The following is a 20,067-nucleotide window of genomic DNA, read 5'->3' on the forward strand; positions in this document are numbered from 1 at the left end:
ATTAAGGCCACGGCTGCTTCCTTCCCACTCCTAACCCTTCCCTGTCCCATCGTCGCCATAAACCCATCTGTGTCGGTGCGACGCAAAGCAACTAGCAAAAAAAAAATTAAAAAAAAAATAAATCATATTCATGGGGATCTAGAAAATTTAAAAAGAGCATGTCGAATTACACTCCTCAGCCAAGATACAGCTACTTAGAGCAACACATCAATGTGACAGAATTTCTTTTTAAGAGTATATTTCCTATTAAGACGAGACCGCACATTTTCTTCAAGGCAGGCAGTGAACTGTATAGTTTTCTGCATTAAGATATGTACGTTCGAAATGTTATTGCTTGTATTAGATTACCATCGCTTATTTCACTGTTTTGTACATTCAGGATTGTTTATTTTGCATGTTATTTAAATTTAATTAAAAATACGGATAATTCGTCATTCGAAGAACGTCGGTCCCATTACTGAAATTCAGACTTAATTCAAAACTGCCCTTACATTAAGAAAAAAATAGTATTTTGCAGAGTAATTTAAATTCAAAATTTCTCCGCGTCATGAAAGAACACGTCTTCCGGAATGTGCAGTGTAGTTTTCCACACTTTCACTCACTTCGGTGTGCCTACAGTGTGCTTCGTATTTGCTAAGTTTGAGTGAAATCATAATTCTTTTGTATTCAGCGTTGTAAGGAACGCCACAATATCACGTAGCAGGCAGTGTGCGGAAAAACATAATCTGCGATTGTTGATAAACTGAACCATAATAGGTATTTTATTTGATCCTGTACTGACCTGTCTAAATCTATTAAAGAAACTATTTAAAATAGTTTATGTCGGGTCCACTTTGTCAATACACTTTTAATGATTGAATATTATTATATTATTTATTTATTCTAACATACATGTTTCAGGAAGAATACACATTCCCTTCATCAGTGAAGTCAAATCAAGGAATTTTTAACACCGGCGATGCCAACAGTTGGCGAAAGAGCATGGCTCATATAATCAATTTGTATGCACCGAACAATATTGTCAGTGCTGATGAAACTGCATTTTTTTAATGCCAAGCCCAAAAAGACTTACGGTTTAAAAGGAGAGAAGTGCCAGCCGGGAAATCGTACAAGGATAGGGGTCACCGTACAGTGTTGTAATGCAGGCGGAAGCGAGGGGCTTTCTCCCCTTGTAATAGGGAAGTTCCATAAGCCACAATGTTTTAAGGGCATCGGGCACTTTCCGTGCAAGTACAAGGCATCTAAAAATGCAAACAGTACAGTAATCCAAGGGAGAAAGCATTTACACATAAGAGCCAGCATAATATGTTCTCATCTTTGAATTGTGTTTTTTTTTCTTTCGCTGAGTGAGGTTTTGTTTGCCAGTGTTTTATCCAAGTGCATTATCTGAATAATGCAAATGCACCTTGTTGGATACATTTCAGAAATAGTGTTTTACATGGCATTTGAAAGGTTTAAACTGAGAATCAAGGCAACGGCTCTTAGAATATTTTGTGACACTTTAAGGGTTGGCATTTCTGAATTATGAGTTGGCTGTTAATTCAAAAGAACGTAATTCAAAGTCCGATTTTTGCGTCCCAATGACTTCGAATTAATGAGGTTTTACTGTAGCCGTATTGTATTCCAGGAGTAGCGTCACTCATAAAAATTTCAGTCATTGGTGTTGAGTATTTACGTTAGCGAAGATGTAAAATATTGCGCAGGTCTTACATACATACAAACTAGGGTTGGAGTGGAGGATCATTGGCCTTCAGAATGAACACATTTCCCTCTTACAAGTTACAGTATATAACTTCACATCTGGACATGATAAAATGAGTTGGGCCTATTATTATTAACTTTATTGGCCACACATTGGACCACTTGAGTCTTCCATGCACACTTTTTATTTGAAGGTTGTTTGATTCTTTTTGTATGCCCAGTACTTTTTCATTAGTTCTGATCACAGTGTTCTTAATTCGTCTGAAATCTCTACAGGCCTTCTGCGCATCATTTCAATTGGAAATTTGTGATTCTTAAGAAAGGTGGTAATTTTATTCTTGTACTCTGCATTTGTAATTTCGAGACCAATTGTTTTGAGATCCCCTCGAATTTCTTTGATCCAATGCCCTCCTGTCTTCTTTCCCAGATTTCCCATCACTAGTTGCTGTAAAATCCTGTTTTCTGGTAATCATAAGATGTGAAAGAAATGAAGAGTTTCTTATCTTCTTCATCGTGCTGGTAACTGGGTCAATTTCTCGATAGACAGTTTCATTGGGGAGGATTCTCCAAACTCCTTCAATCTGGTATTTCTTATTTATGCAAGTTCTGTTAATTCTTCTTTCAGTTTTGGGGAGCTGATCAGTTTTCATTTTTAATTTGGAACAAGGTTTTGTAAGTGTAAGTGGCTTTGGGCAAAGTTACAGTTTTGTAGTGCTGGATCTTAGTGTCTATTGACAAGTATTTTTTGTTACAAGTTGACCAGGTTAGAAATTGTGTTTTTTCACTTCGTTGGTTCTATTTATCCATGTTACTTTCTCGCTGTACATAATAATTTCTCCAAGGTATTTAAATTGTAGGACTATGTTAATATTTTGATAATTTATTATTACTTTGTTTATGTCAAGGGGTTTCATTGCATGATCTCAGTTTTCTCAAAGGATATTTGTAATCCTATTTTTAATGCAAATTTTTGGAGACTGGAGTTCTGAGCATGGACTTCTTCCATGTCAAGGGCTAAGAGAGCTAAATCATCTGCAAACGCTAGGCAGTTTGTCCTTACTGAGGGTTTTGCTCCAATTTTGATTTTAGGTGGGTTTTCTTTTTGCCAAATTTTCATGATGTAATCTAGAGCCAGACTGAAAAACAGTGGGGATAATCCGTCCCCTTGTCTGAGGCCTGTATTGTAAAAATATTTGACATTTCTCCCCTGAACCTTACCTTTGAAATTGTGTTGGTTAAAGTTAGTTCAATAATTTTTGTTTAATTTAGGATGAAGGCCATATGATCTGTGGATTTTTAAAAGAGGTCTGTTTATACTATCATAAGCCTTTTTGAAATCTATGAATGAAATAAACAGCTGTTTATTTTTGTATTTGTAATATTCCATTATTAGTTTCAGGCTGAGAATTTGCTCTGGGCAACTTCTGTATGGGCAAAAACCTCCTTGGTATTCTCCAAGTTGTGGTTCCAGAATGTTTTTTAATCCTATTGTAAATTATGCTGGAGAAAATTTTGTAAGTGCAGTCCATAAGGATTATTCCTCTGTAATTGTCTGGATTAGTTTTATCGCCTTTTTTGAATAATGGATGGATTACGCCCGAGGTCCAATGTTCTGGGATTTTCTCTGTGATCCACATTTTAACTAGATGCTGATGTAGATTTATGATTGCTGGTTTCCCTGCGTTTTTCCAGATTTCTACAAAGACTAGGTCTTCACCACATGCCTTATAATTTTTTAGTTCTTTAATTGTGAATTCTACCTCATTGAGAGTTGGAGGATCTTTTAGATCTAGGGTGGTTAAAATGGATGTGTCAGTATTTACTTCCAATGTTTTCAGCAGGCCATCGCAATCTGAAAGTTTGTTGAATGTCTCTGCGAGGATCTCTGCATTTTCTTGATTACTATGTGCTAACCTTCCTGATTTTTCTCTCACCATTAATATTGGGGGCTCATATTTTTTAAGATATTTGCCAAACATTTTATATTAATCTTGTGATTTTTTTTTGTTAAAACTTTGCTTCTATCTTTTGTAAGGTATTTTTAAGATGTTAGTCCTATAGTGAAGTTTAACCAATCAAATTTGTAAAATCCGTAATAATCCGTATCGCTTTCATACTGCCACAGTACATGTGAGAAATCTGTAGAAACTACAGAAAATCCATAGTAGTTAGCATCTTAGCTTTACATATAATTTTGTAACATGTAAAATGTTACGTAATACGAGGGTTGTAACTTTAATAGTAACAACTATTTAATTATAACTGATACAAAAGAGACACATGTTACCAAGTTTTACTGTCCTTCAAAGTAGTCACCAGCACTGTGTACAACCCGTTGCCAGCGATGTGGAAGTCGTAGGGTAACCTTTAGCAGCGACTGTTGTATTGATAGTTCAAATGGAGCAGTCTACCGCCTGACAAATCTCTGGAACAGTTCTGAAGCAAATGCCATGAAGTGGTTACTTCATTTTAGGAATCACGTCAAAGTCACAAGAGCTTAAGTCCGGAGAGTATGGTGGATGGTACAGCAATTCCCAACACCACTGACCGAACAAATCAGCCACAGCTTGCGCTGTATGCCGCAGAGCATTGTCATGCAATATGATGGGTGGGTTCTGCAGAAAGTGTCCCCGCTTCTTTCTCAAAGCAAGTCGCAGGCTGTTTTCCATAAATGAACAGTAACACTGCGCATTGATGGTCTGCTGTGGAGAAATATAATGCGTTAGGATAACACCATCACAGTTGTACGCAAGAATAATCATAACTTTCACACTGCTGGGGTTCTGATGAACTTGTGATCTTCGTGGTGACCCATAACAACACCATTTGTTCGGCTGGCGTTTCAGTTGTGGCTCGTACAATTTGGCTTATGTCTCATCCAGCATAATGGTACATCGTAAGAAAGCCTCTCCTTCACACTCACAGTGCTCCAAGTGGTTATGAGCAGTGTCGTATCATAATCATTTCCGTCAAATCACAAGGATACCATCGTGATGCAATTTTTCTCATGTTCAGAATTTAAAGCACAGTTGTATGCGCTAATCCGGTGTCTCGGGCCACCTGATGAATCGTATGGCATTGAGCAGTGTCCAGTAACATGGCACCAACACTAGGACAACCTGGCCAATGCATGTCTGCCACATTTTGGCATCCCACCGTGCCACTGTTCTGTAAGGCAATGCAGTTTCCCTGCAAGCCTCCTGAAGACCTTGATGACACTGCGGTGCTGTACGACCTCTGGCACATTCAGTCAGTATCCAACTCCGTTGCTCCCTGTTTTGGAAACATCGTGACAACACTGCCTTAAGCCACCAGCTAACAAGAGGCCCTGTTCCTCCTACCAGTTCGCATGCGCATGATGTGGGAAGGGAGAGTTCACGTGCTCTGAGGTAAGGTAGGTATGTAACTAACGTGTGCTAGCAGCGATATTATTAGGTTCCATTGCATGGCACCTCTACAGCGGTGTGCCACTATTAACGTTTCAACCTTTGTATTGTGCAACAATTTTTCATTATATACTTCTTTCATAATACATATTATTATTATTAGTTATGATGAGGCCTGCTAGGGACCACATGTCAATTTCAATTCATCCTTGCTTGTTGTTTCCTCTTCTGTTCTTTCCAACATTCCTTCATCATTGCACTTTGCTTTATTCTTCTCTCCATTGTCCACTTTGGACTGGCTTTCCTTTTCATTCTTCCTTCGAATCCTTCCATTCTTAAAACTTTCTTTTTTAAAAATCTATTTCATTAGTGTCCTCTTCTCTTATTTTATTTCTCTCTAAATCTTTCTTGATCTCTTATATCCTACGATGATCAGAGGATGTAAGCATACCGTGTTGCTGAACATTAAGTAATGGAGTTTGGCTGAAGTTGTATGCTCCCTAAAGAAGCAACAGAAATTAAATCATATTCAGTGAATACAGGTCCAAAGGAAAGCAACATGATTTGTTCTGAGTGATTTCCAACAAAAAAGTAATGTTACAAAAACATTGCAAAATTTAGGCTGGGAATACTTGGGAGAAAGGAGCCAAACTTATGTGTTTGTCCAACCCTTGTCCTATTTTCTTATGGGGTCGGGTAGGAGGTGAGATGAATCTGTTATGGCGGGTTTTTATGGCCAGATGCCCTTCCTGACGTCAACCTCATCAGAGGAGTTAATGAGATGAAATGAATGACGTGATATATGATAGTAGGGAGAGGGTGAAACCCGGTGCCGGCACATAGCCTACTCCTGTCGAATAGCACCAATGGGTCTGCTCAAGGCTTAACGTCTCCATCCGATCGACAAATCACCACCAACAGCGTCATATGCCCTCACTCCATATGAGCACTGCGGAGAGGTTTGGAATTTAATCCAGGCTTTTGGCACGCAATCTAGTTATTAGAAAATTGTATACCACCATCTCCCCTACCCTGCCGGCCAATATTCTGATGGTGAAATTTTTTTCGACCAACGGGACTACAACTGGCTAACCTCAGTGTCAGACCATTTTAGACTTCAGCGCCTTAACATCATGGCCACCAGGCGGGCAACATATCAATTTATATAATATTTTTATATTCTGTAATTCAGGAAGTATAATTCCAAAAAGATTCAATATTCTAAATATGTTAAGATTTTAGCAAATTTTCTATACATGTAGATTGGGACATAGGCTAGTTGTATAATCCAACTATTTTGTACTCGGCTGTTAAACAAGGCAGTGGTACGGGAAGTACGTGAGGACACAGAAAATACTTAAAATTTATAAGAGAAGGGTTGTAAATTGTAACGGACTCTTCACCTCACCGGCAACTACTGTTATCAACCTCGCCACGCACATAACCTTTTTCTACAATTAATATGGACTTACCTTCATCTGGATACACACCGCATTTTCTCTTCAACTGGAACTTGCATACTTATGTGGATTTGCACACATCATACCTTGCACGAACTCTACTCTATCCACCTGTATGACCGACGATAAACTAACCTCCTTTTCGCTGCCTGACGTCATGTGACATCGCCCGCTTTGTCACGCATGCTCCACTAACTTCTGGAATATTCCAGACATATGTCTCATTATTCCACACTATAAATACCCGGCCTTCCTCTGAATGTGTTGAGATGGACTTTGGCCTGTGTGGAGGGAGGAATCTTTAACATCATCTCCGTCTTTAGCGACATGTGCCCTGGACTCTCCATTTTTGGGCAGAACTACTTGGTTCAAGATGAGGTATGACAAACTAAATATGTCCTTATTGTAAATAATGCTGTGTTGCATTTGGAGCTATTTTATTTGCAAATCTTAACTGGGAGCAGCGCATTTCCAGGCCGAGATTTTACTTGCATTTTCAATTTCAAAGCCTCTATTGACTATCCAGTGACTGTTTGCTTTCCAAATGTGCGTGTGGTATATCCGCAACTCTGCGACTCCTATACACACTTGTGGTTAATTAGTGCTTTACCATGTATGTTTTGGTACACTTGGAGACTGTTTCATTATAGTATACAGTGACTTACGCCAGTAGGACAACGCTTATTCGTGCCTATTCGGGTGTTAATTGAAGAGGTGGCAACTTTCACATGACATTAGACTTTGCTTAGTAGACTTCATGTTGGTATACTTCAATCTGGTAACTGCGAACATTCTTTCTTATTCTCGTTGTTCAGCATTTTTCTTTAAACTGTATTCATCCCCTTTTTGTCCATCCCTTTCCTCTCCTGGCCCCTTCTCTTATTTGCTTTCATTTTCTTGAATATTTTACTCTTGATGTAACTATTTGTATTATTTCTGGTTGGGAAAATTCCGTATTTGTACTGACTTCTATTCTTCTAATATTGTAAAAGTCTGATTTGATTTTTCTAATATATATATATTTCCAAATTTTTATCTTGGTTTCTCATCTAATTTCACCTGTCATGTCCCTTATTTCTCCTGCCATTTTCTTTTAAAAATTTTTTTTGAATATTATTTAGCATAATTTCCACTGCGCCTACTCTGGAATGTTTATTAGGAGAAGCCCTTTACCACGGCCTCAATTCTCAATTTGGCATTTTTCTCATCGCGTAAATTTATTCCCTACTGTTTGTAAGCACTCGGTGTCACCGATACTTTGGATTTCCCTTGGCTGGATTTATGAATAAATATATTCATATATGCATATACCCCCATTGAGGGGTTTTACACATGGTAGCAGAGTAAAGTCGCAGTTTATTACCACTCTAAATCTTCACCCTGTTACTGCCTTAGTTCTTTTGTTTCTTTCTTCTGAGGTTTAGTGGTTTTCCTCGCTAGACTTTGCTTTTCTTTTTGTCATCTCTTTCAACATGGCTTATTTTTCTGATAATTTTTCTCCTTATACTTCAGACACTTCAGACATTTCGTTTGATCCCCACTTCAATTTTTCGGATCCAAATCCTTTTACTAATATGTCTTATAATCCTTTTCTCCCTTGTAATTCTGATCTTACTTCCACGTCTAGTACTCTTACTACTACTCTTTCTTCTAGTTCATCCTCTGAACCTTTACCAACCCCGCCTCAACCTAACACCCCTCTCTATCCTGATCTTTCTCTTTTTACTGCCGAATCCAAACTTCCACTTAATCAAGCACCTCCGCCTTCTCCCCATAAAACTCAACCAGCACAGCATTATTCTCCCGATTTGCGCACTCCACCACCATCCCCTTCTCAGCAATATTTTTATGAATCTCCATATCATCACACCCCTTCTTCACATCAACCACTTAATTTCCATATTTTGACTAAATGTCTCGATCAGGTACCCCTCATTCAGTCTACTGATCCTGATACTTTGACACAGTGGCTTTTTTTAGTTCGTAAATTTCTACAGACGGACTTGGCTCCATTTTCCCAATTGCTTTCGTTGCTTTATCCAAAAACCTCTGGTCATCTTAGTAATTTTTGGCTCCAGTATATGAAGTCTTCTCATGATTGGGCTCATTTTCGCTCGGTTTTACATACTTATTTTCTGCCTTATGAAATTAGACAACAGCTGAGTAACAAATATATCAGACGTCATCAACGTCCAGAGGAATCAGCTTACGATTATCTTGACTCCATTATCGGCTATTCTGATGTGTTAGCTATTGCTCAACATCCCCAGGAAATTATTTCTCTTATTCGATTTTATGCCTCTCCAGCTTTCCGCCAAATCATCAATCCCTTTACGCCACCCACTACTATTCCTCAGCTTTACCACATTGCTCAACTAGATATTCTAAATACCCGTAGCAATTTTTCTTATTATTCGTCTACCCCACCTCCCCAGTTTAACACATCAACAACTCGCATGCCTTCTACCACTCGTTCACCTTCTCAGAGTGATATTTCTCGCCTTCGCTGTTATCGGTGTCAGGCTATGGGGCACCTCGCACGAAATTGTACCAATTCTACCTTGGGAAACTTCAATTCCCGTCGTCAGTAGGCAGCTCACGACCTCTTGGGCAAAATCTGCCTTATGTTTCCTCAACTTTCTCGCCTGCTACTAAATCACAGTCGTATACTCTTGTACAGTTACATAACATTCCCTCCTTAGCCTTCTTAGACTCAGGTTCTGCAATTTCCCTCATCAGTTTCTCCTTTTTTCAGCAACTTTTACAAACGCATCCGCATCTTCAATTGCGCCCTTCTACCATCAGATGTCTTTCCATATCTCAGCACACTCTTGAAATCATGGGTCACCTAAAACTTAATGTTAAAATTTCCCAATTTTCTTGGCCGTTTGAATTTCAAGTGGTTAATAATTGTTCACTTCCTGTTATTCTGGGATATGATGTTTTTGCTCATACTGGCCTTATTTATAATACTGCTATGGCCTCTATCTCTTTCTTTTTCAATCCGCACGTTCAAATTCCTTTGGTAGATCCCCTCGACTTCCCTATGAACCATGTATTCAGTCATCAGCATATTTATGCCACTGCTCCCCAACTAGATGCTATTGAGGCCTTGAAATCTGAATTTGCCGATGTTATCACAGATACTTTAGGCTCCGTTGTCAATTATCAGGCTCACATTGATTTACTTGATGAAACACCTGTTCGTTCGTCTCCTTACCATCTTAGCCCTCCTCGGATGGCCAAAATGGATGACATTATTGACAAAATGCTTCTGGATGGTACCATTGTCCCATCTTCTTCCAATTATGCCTCTCCGGCCTTTCTTGTCGACAAGCCTGATGGTTCTTCGCGCCTGGTAGTTGATTACCGTAAATTAAACTCCAAAATCCTCTATGATTCCTATCCTATTCCTAAAATGCAAAACGCTTTCCACTTTTTTTCTAAAGCTAAATATTTTTCTCTTTTAGATCTCAATTCTGCTTACTACCAAATCCCCTTGGACTCTCGGAGCAGTCGGCTTACTGCTTTCATCACCCCAAATGGCCTCTTTCAGTTCACAAAAGTTCCTTTTGGATTGAACTTGGGGTCACAAATCATGCAGAGATTAGTGGATTCCTTATTCTCAGATTTCAAGTACAAATTTCTCTATCCTTATATTGATGACCTTTTAATCTTTAGCCCAGATTTTGAGTCCCACATGTCGCATCTACACCAAGTTCTTTCCAGACTACGTTCTATTGGTCTGACAGTTAACCCCTCTAAAATTTCTCTAGCTCAAACTTCTATAAAGTTCTTAGGTCACATTGTGTCATCTCAGGGAGTAGCTGTCGATCCCGAACGTACTTCTGCTATCTCTAATATTCCACCTCCCAAAAATCTCAAACAAACACGCACCTTTTTAGGCATGGTTTCTTTCTACCACCGGTTCATTCCTAACTTTTCTCACATTGCTGAGCCTCTCAATTATCTGAAACGTAAAAACGTCCCTTTCATTTGGACTCAATCTCAACAGGACGCCTTTCTTCAGCTTAAGTCTCTTTTGATGCATGCTCCCATTCTTCAATTTCCTGATTTCTCCCTACCTTTTGAAATACATACTGATGCTTCCAATCTTGCTGTTGCTGGTGTTCTAACTCAGGTTGTTAATGATGTTCCTCTACCTATCGCCTATTTCAGTCGACTTCTTTCTCCTACTGAGAGAAAATATTCTATCTTCGAGCGTGAAGCCTTGGCTTTATTAAATTCCATTGAACACTTTGCAGAGTATTTGGAACATAAAGAATTTCTTGTCAAGACAGATAATCAGGCTCTCTCATGGTTGTTACATAACGCACCTAAAATTGGTAGAACTGGCCGTTGGCTCATGCGATTGTCCAGATTTAAGTTTTCCCTTAAATTTATTTCTAGCACTGAGAATTCTGTAGCTGACGCTCTTAGTCGCTTATTTGACACTTCCACTCCTCAGTCAAGTACTACTGACGATTTACCCCCGAATCTTTCTATGATGCCTTCATCTTCCTCCATTCATGCGGTTCTTTCGTTAACAGACTTTCCTCTTTCCTTTCAATCCTGTCAGTCGCATCAGCTCACCGATCAGTTCTGCATCCAACTCAAACAATCCATCTCTGATCCCTCTTATCAGGGTCCCTTTACTATTTTTAAAGATCTCTTGGTTTACAAACCCACTAAGAAAGCTTCTCCTAAAGTGGTGCTTCCTCAGGCTCTTCAACCCATGATTTTACAATATTATCATTCCTCCCCTGTGGGCGGGCATCTAGGCATCACTAAAACGTACAACCGTATTGCCTCTCTTTTCTTTTGGCCTCAAATGCGCAAATCTATTCACACTTTTGTTCAAACTTGTGAATTGTGTCAAACATCTAAACCTTTAAACATAAAGTCTGCTGGTCTTCATTCTGCCCTGCCACCCACTCATCCTGCCCAAACCTTTTTCATTGATCTAGTTGGACCCATAGTTCGTTCTTCTCGTGGCAACTTGTACATTTTTACCTTGTTGGATGCCTTCTCAAAATTTCTAGTCCTTCGACCCTTACGGAAATTCTCTACTAAGATCATCATTAATTTACTCACTGAACAAATCTTTCCTATTACCGGTTTGCCTGCTAATATCGTTTCTGATAATGCTTCTATTTTTACTTCAAGTGTTTTTTTTAATATGTGCTTTCAGCTGGGTATCAAGCGTATCTTGACTTCTCCCTACCACCCTCAGTCCAACACCGTGGAAAGGTATCACCGTAATCTCAAAGTTGCTTTATCTATATTTCATAGTTCTTTCCAGAAAGACTGGGATTCTCATCTTTCTTCTTTGGCGTTAGCCTTTAATTCTAGTATCAATAGTTCTACTGCTCAGACTCCGGCTAAGCTTTTTCTTGGTCGTGATCTTCAAACTCCTCTTTCTCTAACCTGGGATCTGCACAACCTCCTTGAATCTTCTGATCAGCCATCCTCTTCATCACTCTGGAAAGACGCCTTTGATCAATTGTTAAAAGCTCAACAGGTCCACAAAAAAGCTTATATGCTCGTCATAAGCCATCCACTTTTAAAATTGGTGATTTAGTCCTCGTTGCTAATCATCCACACAGCTCGGCAATTAATGCCACTTCTGCCAAACTTGCTCCTCGATGGCTTGGACCATACCGTATTTTGTCTTTCCTTACTCCTGTCACTGTATATTTGCAATCTACTACTGATTTGTTTGATACTAAAAAACTTCATCTAAATCAGCTCAAGCGCTTTCATTCTTGAAAACTTTCATATCTTGATTTTCTTTTCTTTTGCCCTGTGTTTTTCTTTTCTTGTTATTACCTCCTCTTCTTTCTGCTTTTTTTTTTTTTCTCTATTCTCCATCTGGTCTGGTAATGTCTATTGCTCCCAGTGTTATTTATTTTTTTTGTTCCTTTTTTTTTTGTTTGTCTGCCTCATCCCCCCATTCTTTTCTTTCCCTTTATGGAATTTCCTTTTTTTTCTCCCTCCACACAGGTTTCTCCAGTCTCCCTCCCAGCCAATTGGCACAGGTTGTAATGGGAGTGTACATAAAACTTCCCAACCATTTTATTTTTCTCTTTTGTAATTGTTCTTAAATTTTTTAAATTTTCTTGTCATTTGTAATATTTATATTTATATTTCTATGTTAATTTATCACTACCCTTTTCTCCTTACCCTTTTCCCTTTGCTAACGCGTTAGCCCTTTTCTTGTTTCCTTTCCTCCTCTACCTTTTTGTATTTTCTATTTCTCTATTTGGACATGTTTATTGTGTTTGGACATTTTTCTGCCGCCTCTTGTTTTGTTTTGCAGTATTTTTTCTCTTTGATATACCGTTGCGGCTGCTATCGACCCCCGCTCCAGCTCATGGAAGGGCCCTCCATTGCTGTTCCTGGGGCCGCCTCGCCGTCGCCATTCAACTGTATCTTCCGCTTCTCGTCTTCCACCAGCCGTCTTCATTTAACTCCAGCTGCTTCTACTACTACACAAAAAAAAAAATCCTTTGGATTTTTTTCTGGTGCCCGGCGGATGATGTAACGGACTCTTCACCTCACCGGCAACTACTGTTATCAACCTCGCCACGCACATAACCTTTTTCTACAATTAATATGGACTTACCTTCATCTGGATACACACCGCATTTTCTCTTCAACTGGAACTTGCATACTTATGTGGATTTGCACACATCATACCTTGCACGAACTCTACTCTATCCACCTGTATGACCGACGATAAACTAACCTCCTTTTCGCTGCCTGACGTCATGTGACATCGCCCGCTTTGTCACGCATGCTCCACTAACTTCTGGAATATTCCAGACATATGTCTCATTATTCCACACTATAAATACCCGGCCTTCCTCTGAATGTGTTGAGATGGACTTTGGCCTGTGTGGAGGGAGGAATCTTTAACATCATCTCCGTCTTTAGCGACATGTGCCCTGGACTCTCCATTTTTGGGCAGAACTACTTGGTTCAAGATGAGGTATGACAAACTAAATATGTCCTTATTGTAAATAATGCTGTGTTGCATTTGGAGCTATTTTATTTGCAAATCTTAACTGGGAGCAGCGCATTTCCAGGCCGAGATTTTACTTGCATTTTCAATTTCAAAGCCTCTATTGACTATCCAGTGACTGTTTGCTTTCCAAATGTGCGTGTGGTATATCCGCAACTCTGCGACTCCTATACACACTTGTGGTTAATTAGTGCTTTACCATGTATGTTTTGGTACACTTGGAGACTGTTTCATTATAGTATACAGTGACTTACGCCAGTAGGACAACGCTTATTCGTGCCTATTCGGGTGTTAATTGAAGAGGTGGCAACTTTCACATGACATTAGACTTTGCTTAGTAGACTTCATGTTGGTATACTTCAATCTGGTAACTGCGAACATTCTTTCTTATTCTCGTTGTTCAGCATTTTTCTTTAAACTGTATTCATCCCCTTTTTGTCCATCCCTTTCCTCTCCTGGCCCCTTCTCTTATTTGCTTTCATTTTCTTGAATATTTTACTCTTGATGTAACTATTTGTATTATTTCTGGTTGGGAAAATTCCGTATTTGTACTGACTTCTATTCTTCTAATATTGTAAAAGTCTGATTTGATTTTTCTAATATATATATATTTCCAAATTTTTATCTTGGTTTCTCATCTAATTTCACCTGTCATGTCCCTTATTTCTCCTGCCATTTTCTTTTAAAAATTTTTTTTGAATATTATTTAGCATAATTTCCACTGCGCCTACTCTGGAATGTTTATTAGGAGAAGCCCTTTACCACGGCCTCAATTCTCAATTTGGCATTTTTCTCATCGCGTAAATTTATTCCCTACTGTTTGTAAGCACTCGGTGTCACCGATACTTTGGATTTCCCTTGGCTGGATTTATGAATAAATATATTCATATATGCATATACCCCCATTGAGGGGTTTTACAAAATTATTATTATCATCATCATTTATATTTGAATAAAATATTAATTGACAGATTTAGAGATGGAAGTAGTACAGTGACAATGTCCAAACATGAAGATAATGTAATATTTAGTTATGAACAGCTACAATTTCAAGGCATATTTTTACAACTTCCTTATACTGGTAGTTTTACATCTGCCAGCAGAAAAATTTGAACTTCAGGTCTAATGGTATTCAAACAAGCAAGAATAAATTTGGAATGAACTATACCCAGCTAGAAGATAAAATATTATGTATGTACCTTTTCAGAGGCTGTGGCAAGTCTTGTACCCTGCAAATTCAGTGCTATGCAACTCAAAGCTGCCTCATGGGCTACAATATCAAGAGGAGCTCTTTCTGTGTTGGCTAGATCAACAACTTGAACATGACCAGTTTTGCGACCAGGGAATGCCAACAAAGAATTATTACTGTTAGGACATAAAACACACAATCCTGAAACAAAATAGAGTTAAATTACTAAGAATGAAAGTGTAATACATATCCAGGATCAAATTACAGGAAAACAAGTAAATAAACTAAAAGAAAAAAGTATGACACAGAGAATGAATATAGGCAGTAAATCAATCCTATGACGAACAGAGGATGTAAGCATACTGTGTTGCTGAACGTTAAGTCATGGAGTTTGGCTGAAGTTGTATGCTCCCTATAGAAGCAACAGAAATTAAATCATATTCAGTGAATACAGGTCTAAAGGAAAGCAACATGATTTGTTCTGAGTGATTTCCAACAAAAAAAGTAGTGTTACAAAAATATTGCAAAATGTGGGCTGGGAATACTTGGGAGAAAGGAGCCAAAGGTGAATGTTCTGAGCTGTCAGTTGACTGACATCAGCAGACGAATAAACCTAAGTGGAGATTTTTAAAGCAGAGAAGATCACAATATGCAGATAAAATTGGAATTCAAGACGACAAATTGAAGTAAATATTTGTTCATAAGGAGAGGAATTAGGGGATTGGAATAACACGTTTGATAAATTTCCAATTTCTTTGAAATCATTTAGAACGCACTAAATGCGGATCAGTGGTGATGGATTGATTGAAAAACACAAGGCAATTACAATTTATTTTTCCACATAGTTTCCTGCTTTGGAAATGCATTTGTCCCAGCGTATGGGCAGCTTTTTGAAACCGTTATTGTAAAAAGAACAGGGTTGTGTCACCTGCCAGTTGCACACAAAGTCTTCCATACTCTCGTCATCCTCAAATCGTTGCCCTCCTAGAGCTTCTTTAAATGGTCCGAACAAATGGAAATCACAGGGCGATAAGTCTGGGCTGTAAGGAGGATGATCAAGTGTAGTCCAGTGAATTTTCTGTAACTTGGAGACAGTTAGAGCTGCACTATGGGCCGTGCCGTGCACTATCGTGGAGGAGGATGACTTGTCGAATCGGTTGGTCTTGTCTTTTGCGGCGAATGCAACCCTCGCCTTGTTCAACAGCTTGCAGTAGTAAGCGGCATTGACTGTGCGTTGCTCAAGCAAAAAATCAATCAGCAAAATGCCTCACCAATCAAAAAAACGGTTGCAAGAACCTTGCCAGCTGACAGTCGATTTTTGGCTTGCACTGGTGCTGCCTCCCCTTTCCTCCACCACTTCTTACTGGGTTGTTTTAATAATAATAATAATGTTATTTGCTTTACGTCCCACTAACTACTTTTTAAGGTCTTCGGAGACGCCGAGGTGCCGGAATTTAGTCCCGCAGGAGTTCTTTTACGTGCCAATAAATCTACCGACACGGGGCTGTCGTATTTGAGCACCTTCAAATACCACCGGACTGAGCCAGGATCGAACCTGCCAAGTTGGGGTTAGAAGGCCAGCGCCTTAACCGTCTGAGCCACTCAGCCCGGCTGGGTTGTTTTGTGGCAAGTGACGATCTGACTCAAAAATGCATCACCTTCTTCTGCAAACCTTGCTGTAAGCCTTTGAAGGCCTACAAATGTCTCAACTTCAGATTTTTAGTCAAAAGGAGAAAACCCATCTGAAACACACCTTATGGAACTGTAGGTCATTTGTGACGATTGCTTGATAGCTCCCTTAACTGATTCCATCTTGTTCAGCAATTTCTGATACTGTCGCCTGTTGACTGTTGTCAATAATGTATTTAACCGCATGAATGTTTTCGTCTGTAATGCTGGTCCGAGGACGGCAATAGTGTTGCCGATTTTCCACACATTATCATCCTGCTTTGAACTTTTTATGCCAGGGAAACACACGCGTCCTTGACAATGATCACCGAACTGTGCAGTCACTCTGGCAAATTTCCGCCTTGCATTCGGAGAAATACGGTACTATAATTTTTCAGAATGAAATTAAACACATGCTTCCACGAAAACAAACAAGTAATAGGCTTACATAGTGTGGATATCATCTGCGGAAACATAAGTTTTGAACAAACTCACTGCCATTTCATACTGATTTTCATGTGTATGGGTTTATTTCTGACTCATACCTAATCGAGTATAATGACAATCCTCTATAGCGAATGCATTTTTCGCTGTATGAATTCTCGCTATAACGGACTTCTACTGTACTATGGTTCATTCCACGTTAAGAAAACAGTATTGCTCTTATGACAACAGGGTTGCCATATCAAACGGCTCTGCACAACTCAATCATGGAGAAACGGTGGCATATAAGTATGTGAAATGCAATATTTAACTTCAAGATAACAAGCGCAATAAATTGTACTTCTGGGGATGGGATGGCGGGTTCCTGGACATCACAATGAACACACCTTTATCCCTCCTCTAAAACGAATTACACGTAAGATTTGCATCATTTCTACTTCCTTACAATGTTATAAAGCTGACGAGACACTGCATCAATTGTTACCCATGGATCATTTGAGATAAACATCTTAGCTGAATAAACCCGTACATTATTTTAAATATGAGTGCTAAGAAATAATTTTGTATGTAAAATGCACAATAGAATATTTGAAGGGAATATTTTTAAAGGTGCATGTCAAAATAATTGTCACCAAATTCTTTGGAGACTGCAGAAAACTGTTAACATAAACAGCATTGACGAACACATTTGATGTTGCTGGGCATCCACTTTATGCTCTGCTTTTCCCCAGTCGTTTAACCTTTTCGCTGCTAATATTGTGAGCGACTATCTGAACCTTCCGTGCTGAATTATTTTTAAAAAATATAATGCCTCAAAATACATGAAATATATGAAAATTGTGCAAGATATTTCATATGAACTGGCAAAATAATTCCAGAACAGCTTTCAGTTTTATTTTCTCCACATAAATTAACAGAGAAAACCAGGGTTGTCCATGGGAGCTAAAATACACTTTCCTATAAAATGTTCTATATTCCTCTTTCACAAGTGCTAAATTCTTACCAAATTGCACAATGCTCTTTCAACAATTACAAATGTGAGGCATTTTAGCTATTTTACAAATCAGGGTTGTCCATAATAGTCAAAGTACTCACTTGAATAGATCGGTTATGACTAATTATTTCCAAATAAAAAGCAATCAAAGAACATTTTTTTTAAATAATGTAACAAAAATTAAATTTAAGTCAGGGTTGGCCAAAATAAGAACTGTAGTGAAAACACCAAGTTCCAAAATATCAACTCACCTAATTTACACCAAATTGTTTCAAAATTTACAGCAGACACTCCAATGTGTCCTTCTTCAAAACTTCACTAATGTGTGGTATATTTCGAAGCAGGGATAAACAAAGAGAGCCACGTCACATTTGATGCACATGTACCGGGTTTCTCGCCTCTTCTTTTCACCAGTTGTTGTGTTGAAGCAGACATGGCAGCACCTTGTAGGAAATTTCTTCTTTGGAATAGGTTGTACACGGGATGGGAAATGTCTCTCTGTCAGTCTGAGTGGTTGGTCATCAGATGTAGGACGTCCTCTTTTACTGGTTTGTCTAGATACGTGGTACTTCTGGATGAGTTCCCTTATTAGCTGTAGCTGGAAATCTGCTAAAGATATGTTCTGCCCAGTTTTGACATTGAAGAGGGCATGAGAATTTAGAACAGTGATGTCCAGCTGGTGGAAAAAGAACTTTCGGTACCATTTCATTGACTTCCGCACACACTCGATCATATCTGATGGGTCAACAGGACCCATGTACTTGTTATAGTCAATAAAGCAATGGGTTTCTCTACAGGCAGTCTTGTCTATCTTCCCTGTAGGTCTCATGTTGTCAGTATGTCGCGTGGTCAGCATACAAACTTCCCTACGATCGAACCACCTGAAGGCAATCATGTTATCTGTTGCTCTTGATTCAGTTTGTCCTTTCTTCAATTTTGTAGTAAATTTCAGCATACCCCTTGTGTTTTTCCTGACAGTACCACATGTGTTGGTTTTGTTTTTGTGTAGGTGATCATACAGTTGTGGACTTGAATACCAGTTATCTATTTACAATGTATGTCCTTTCTGCAAGTACCTTTCAATTAGCCTCAAGACAACTGCACCTGATACCCCAAATTCACGTTCAGGAATTATTTCTGTAGTTGACCCTGTGTAAACAATAAAATCCAGCACATATCCATTTTCACAATCACAGATAACAAATGTCTTTATTCCAAATCTGTGTCTCTTTGATGGGATAAACTGTATGAATGAAAGCCTGCCTTTCAAAAGCATCAAAATTTCATCAATGCAAATATTTTGAAGCCGGGTAAACATTTCTCTGAACTTGTTTCTGAGATGGTCAATTACAGGCTTTATTTTATACAGCCAGCCACCTTTAGGCTGACTGTTATTGTCACTGAAATGTAACAACCGCAATAATAAGAGATACCTGTCTCTAGACATGAAATCCGAGAACTGCTGGGTCATTATTAGAGGATCAGTTGACCAGTATTCAAGAATTGTAAGTTTCTTCATTCTTGCCACAAGCATTGTCACAGCAAAAAAGACGTACAGTCCTTCAGGTGTGGTTTCCCTCCATTTCTGTAGCCTTGAACTTGCAGACGGTGGTATTGTTTGCATAACAAAGTACTTGTTTGTTTCAACTGCTATATGCTCCATAATTTCTCGTGAAAAGAAGCAATGAAATACGTCTAAAGCCGCTGGTTCATCATGAATCACACCGAATGATATACCCGATGAACTGTTATCAAAACAGTGTATTACAGGACTAAATATATTACCCATGCGCCAATGAAATAAATCGGGTTAGGAACGAATTCTTTTCCTGGTTTGTGGAGCTGGTACTGGCTCAACACTATCACTGTCATGACTGTCACAAGGACTGGAATCGCTACCCAAATCACTGATATCCGAGTACTCGTCTTCTGATTCAAGGGTATTCACAGCTTCTATAAGTTCGAACATGGAAAGAACGCGCCGTCCGCTACTTGCAGCCATTTTTACAAACCCTGGAGAGAGGTGCTTTGTGGGACTGCCAATCTAGGTTGCGCACTGAGCTGAGTGCATTATTTCAGATATTTGACCACAGATAGCGTTAAAATGCAGTATGTTTTGACTGATGGTCCATTATGCTGCTAAAAGATGTAGCTTGTTGCCACTCAATTTTGAAAAACAAAGGAAAGTCCAAAGGTATATA

At 38.9% G+C, this 20,067-nt stretch overlaps 1 protein-coding gene across 1 annotated transcript in view; it reads right to left on the reverse strand.

Annotated features, from left to right (window-relative positions):
- Nucleotides 1–20,067, reverse strand: part of LOC136875580 (WD repeat domain phosphoinositide-interacting protein 3) — a 98,256-nt gene that overhangs the window by 69,310 nt on the left and 8,879 nt on the right. The window contains exon 4 of the mRNA XM_068228080.1: nt 14,771–14,961. Within this exon, the coding sequence (XP_068084181.1) occupies nt 14,771–14,961 (191 nt within the window). The remainder of the gene's footprint in view (nt 1–14,770; nt 14,962–20,067) is intronic.

The sequence above is a fragment of the Anabrus simplex genome, chromosome 6 (genome assembly GCF_040414725.1).
Source record: "Anabrus simplex isolate iqAnaSimp1 chromosome 6, ASM4041472v1, whole genome shotgun sequence".
In the NCBI taxonomy this organism is placed as follows: domain Eukaryota; kingdom Metazoa; phylum Arthropoda; class Insecta; order Orthoptera; family Tettigoniidae; genus Anabrus; species Anabrus simplex.